Raw genomic sequence first — 4,120 nt, 5'->3', positions numbered from 1 at the left:
ACGTACAGTCGGAGCCGCGTGGTCGCTGGATTACACCGAGAAACACACGCACGCGCGCGCCGGTCCTTCCAGCGCCGGACACCGTTTAAAGCTGCTTTTTGGGTTTTCGGGTTTTCCAGGTTCTTCAGAATCTCCACAATGTTGCCGAGTTGTTCTCCGTCGCACGACTGGCTCAGCGAATCGGAACCGCTGCTGTTCGATGACGAGTTCTGCCAGAGCCTCATCAAGGACCTGCAGACCCACGCGCTGCCCACCCCGCCGCAGTCCCCGCCGCTGAAGCCCGGCCTGGGCAAGCCGCTGTCCAGCATGGACCAGCTGGAGCTGGTGTCCGAGCTGCTGCTGGAGGACAGCGACTTCCTCCACCTCAACTGGAGCTGCGACTTCAACGGAGACGACGGGGCGGGCGCCGGATCCAGCTCGCGCGCCAGCCCCGACCAGAGCCCCATCGACCCGGTGTCGGAGGACTGCCTGTGGCGGTGCCCGGAGGAGAAGTCCGCCGAGGAGAAGCTGTCCTCCGTGCTCTCCTCCAGCCCGCTGCTCTCGGACATAGACACGCAGATCTTCGCCGAGATCGCCGGATCCACGCTGGACTGCCACAGCGCGGCGCTCGCGTGCCACCTGCTCGAGAGCGAGGACCTGCTGCTGGACAGCCCGGAGCAGAGCGAGTCCTCCTCTGACTACGGCTCTCTGTCTGCCGGGGGGGAGTCATCCGCGAGCGATTCCGGTGGGTGTTCACGGAAACCTTGTTTTGGGAAAGCTCGTATTTCTAGCAGTCCGGCTCCGGAAAGGGGGGATCCGCTCCGGGGTTTGGCTCCAGCTGCGGGCCTGCTGCTGCCGCCGGACAGAGCGCAGCGGAGGAGCCAGCCGGCCGGCCGGAGCCAAATCCTGGAGTGGATTTCTGGATTTCGGTGCCTGTAGAGAGCTAGGGCTTCAGTTTTGCGTTATTTTAAGGAGTTGTAGGTGTAGATTATGATCCACACAGACTTTATTGATCAGTTAAGGTTGGATTAGTCTGGTTTTAAAGGATCTGAATAAGTAGAGAAAGACGATCAGAGATTAGGGAGAGAGCTGTGTTCTAGCAGTCCAGTTATTTATGTACTGTTTAAAACAGCTGGGTGGTACTAGATTAAAGTCTTCACTTCTTAGTTCCTGCTAATAAGTTCCAGCAGCATTTTGATTAAAACTATTAAAGGATGTGAAAGTGCTCTGATCCCAAGCTGCTCTTTTGGGCTGGTGTTGAACGGTTCAGCAGTGCCTCTCAGTGCCCCTCCTCCTAATCTGCTCTCGTCTAACCCTGTATGTCCTTGTCTTCTTCAGAGGAGGAGATTGACGTGGTGACAGTCCGCCGCTGCAAAACCCTCACGCGCTCTCAGTACCAGCAGCAGCAGGAGGACAGCCGGCGGGAGCAGCAGCGAGCTTTGAAACGCTGCCACCTGGAGATCCAGCAGCAGCACAACTACGCCGCTCCTCGGCCCGCCTCCCCGCCCCCTCCCTCCACGTGTCTGAAGCGCTCCCGGGCCTCCGGAGACTCCCACAAGCACTCCGGACGCTCCCGGAACTTCACCACGCGCCACAGCGCTGACACGGAGGACGAGGAGGAGCGGCGGAGAACCCACAACGTGATGGAGCGACAGCGGCGCAACGAGCTGAAGAACTGCTTCCTGCGCCTCCGCGACAACGTCCCCGAACTGTCCAACAACGACAAAGCCTCCAAAGTGGTGATCCTGAAACGGGCCAAGGAGAGCATCTGGAACCTGGAGACGGAGGATCAGAGACTCGGTCATAAGAAGGACAAACTCCGGCAGAGGCAGGAACAGCTCCGGGCCAGGCTGGAGCAGCTCCGGAGGCTCTGAGGAGGACGCTCAGGACTGTGCTCGGCCGTAACGTTGGCTGATGAATTTAGTTTCGGACAGTGCCGACGCGTTCGGCTGGGCGATGGTGATGCGGCGCGCGAGCAACGCACCACTTTGACTGACTTGATCTCTAAGGAGATGGCTGATCTTCCCATTTGTAAAGTTCCTTTTTGGAAACCATGCATGGTCAATGCAAAGTTTGTTCTCAGAGTTAGTCCTTTTAGAGCTATGCCTAAATCCAGAGTCTTAATCAGAGCTGTGTTCAGGACACTACGTTCAGCTGAACCTTTGTAACCCTATGTAGTCCTCAAACACCCCTCCCCTCCTTTCGTAAACAAGCTTCTTCTTTTGGGCTGGATCCAAAGCTGATATCCGGGGATGAATGGGCGACATCCGTAAAAGCTTGCGTTCGCTTTCCTAATGGAAAAAATATCCCGTTGCCACTTGTTCACCGTTTGATTTAAACTGGAAAGACAAGACCCTGTTGGTTGAAATTTGACATTAGTGCATAGCTAATCATGTTTAGTTTGAAGTGTCTTCATACAAAAGGAGTGTTTATACTTGAATCCCACTCTTTTACTGTTAAATATTGTATAATTGTTTGTTTGTTTTTCCCTTCTCTTTATCTACCTCTGCCAAGAAGCCTGGGAAACATTATTGCCTTCATAATGGCAACCTGTATAGAATCCCCCCCCCCCCCTTTATTTTTGTGTACATGTCAGTTTCTTAATTATGTATTATAAATTATTTAGCAGTTTTATTTCTTGGTTTGAGAATTTTAAAGAGTTCTGTTCTGTTTTTTTAGCAGCACTTTGTTTTATACGATTATTAAAAAGTGGACAACCCGTCGCGTCTTCCTGTCAGTCATTTACTCAGGATTTTATACGAAGTGGAATTTGGGTCAAGGTGAGCTGGGTGGCCCAGGGTTTCCATCACAGACTAGATCACCTTCAGAATTCACAGGGTTCTTTGAGACGTCATGGTTCTGTACTGTCTTCACTAAAGAACCTTGTGTAGAACTGAATAGTGTGATAGATGAGGGTCACACAGACCTAATAAACTGTCACACATTATTTTTCCCAGCAGTTCAAATGAGAGAATTAAAAATGCACCAGTAAAACCATTAACTCCAGTAAAAACCCAAACGTGAGCACTCTCTCTTACATCATCACTGAGAGGATGCAAGCATGGGATCCTTCCTTCCTTCCTTTGCAGAAAGGCTGCAGTGTGGCTCCTCAGATAAACTCAGTCTTGTATAAACTGCTGGTTGTGCCCGGGGGTCTTTAATTTAGCCATTAAAGGGGAATTCCACCCCATTTCCAAAATTCTTGGTGAGATGAGCTCATTCAGAGGAAGGCTTCACTGTAGAGAAACTGACCCACTCTGATCTCTCTACAGTGGAGGTGAATGGAACAAGGCATCGGTCACCATGACTACAACACAGATACAGCCCATAATTTATCTCCTATCCAAACCCACCAGTGCAGCTACACGAGTCTTCTGAGTTTTATATGGAATGATGATGATGATGATGATGATGATGATGATGGTAGAATAGTGGAGAATCTGAACTAATCCAGTTCTCTTTAGGGACTACTTTCTGTAGCCGCACTACACCCTGCAGCATGTATCCCTCCACCATTTTAATGATCTGATTTTAAAAGCAGGTTCTAGAGCCGAACTCTTCTCAGAACTCTGGTAGAACCGTGTCTCAGGCATCAGGCAGCGTCTTCATCACCATTAGGTGAAGAACTTTCTGTGAGGAGCTTTTATTAGAGCTTCAGACGTCTGCTTCCCTTCACCTCCACTGTAGAACCACAGCTCTGACTGGAGGAGCTTATCTAGAACCGCGCGTTTCACACTTGGAATGACTCTGTTTATATCTTAACCGTTAAAATCTTCAGAGAATTTTGAACTATCAGTGGAGTTCCCCTTTAAGTGAGAAGCCCCTCCACTCCTCCAGTTAACCGACTAACAGTCGAGCCAAGTGTGCTGCAGTCTGTCTCACGCCTCTTACGAGTGTTTATCTTCTGCACGGCTGAGTTCACTGAGGAGTGACGGAGGAGCTTTGAGACGGTGACCTACTGCACATTTAAACCTGGCTGCATCTCAAATTCCTCCGTTCTTCCTACATAGTGTAGGTTATCTAAACTTTACTGGAGTAATTCTTTATTTCTCAGACTTTCACTTCTACTCCTCACATTTTCACCCAATTATCTGAACTTTCTACTGCTTACATTTTAAAAACAGCCTCGTTCCTCCTATTT

At 50.4% G+C, this 4,120-nt stretch overlaps 1 protein-coding gene across 1 annotated transcript; it reads left to right on the top strand.

Annotated features, from left to right (window-relative positions):
• Positions 1 to 2,697, top strand: mych (myelocytomatosis oncogene homolog). Its single transcript, XM_072683237.1, has 2 exons — positions 1 to 724; positions 1,318 to 2,697. The coding sequence occupies exons 1-2, from the start codon at positions 139 to 141 to the stop codon at positions 1,851 to 1,853; spliced, it is 1,122 nt and encodes a 373-aa protein (XP_072539338.1). The 5' UTR covers positions 1 to 138; the 3' UTR covers positions 1,854 to 2,697.
• Positions 2,698 to 4,120: the final 1,423 nt, after the last annotated feature.

This window comes from Salminus brasiliensis, chromosome 7 (genome assembly GCF_030463535.1).
Source record: "Salminus brasiliensis chromosome 7, fSalBra1.hap2, whole genome shotgun sequence".
NCBI lineage: Eukaryota > Metazoa > Chordata > Actinopteri > Characiformes > Bryconidae > Salminus > Salminus brasiliensis.
The sequence above is the reverse complement of the archived record's forward strand: the minus strand, read 5'-3'. Positions and strand labels throughout refer to the sequence as shown.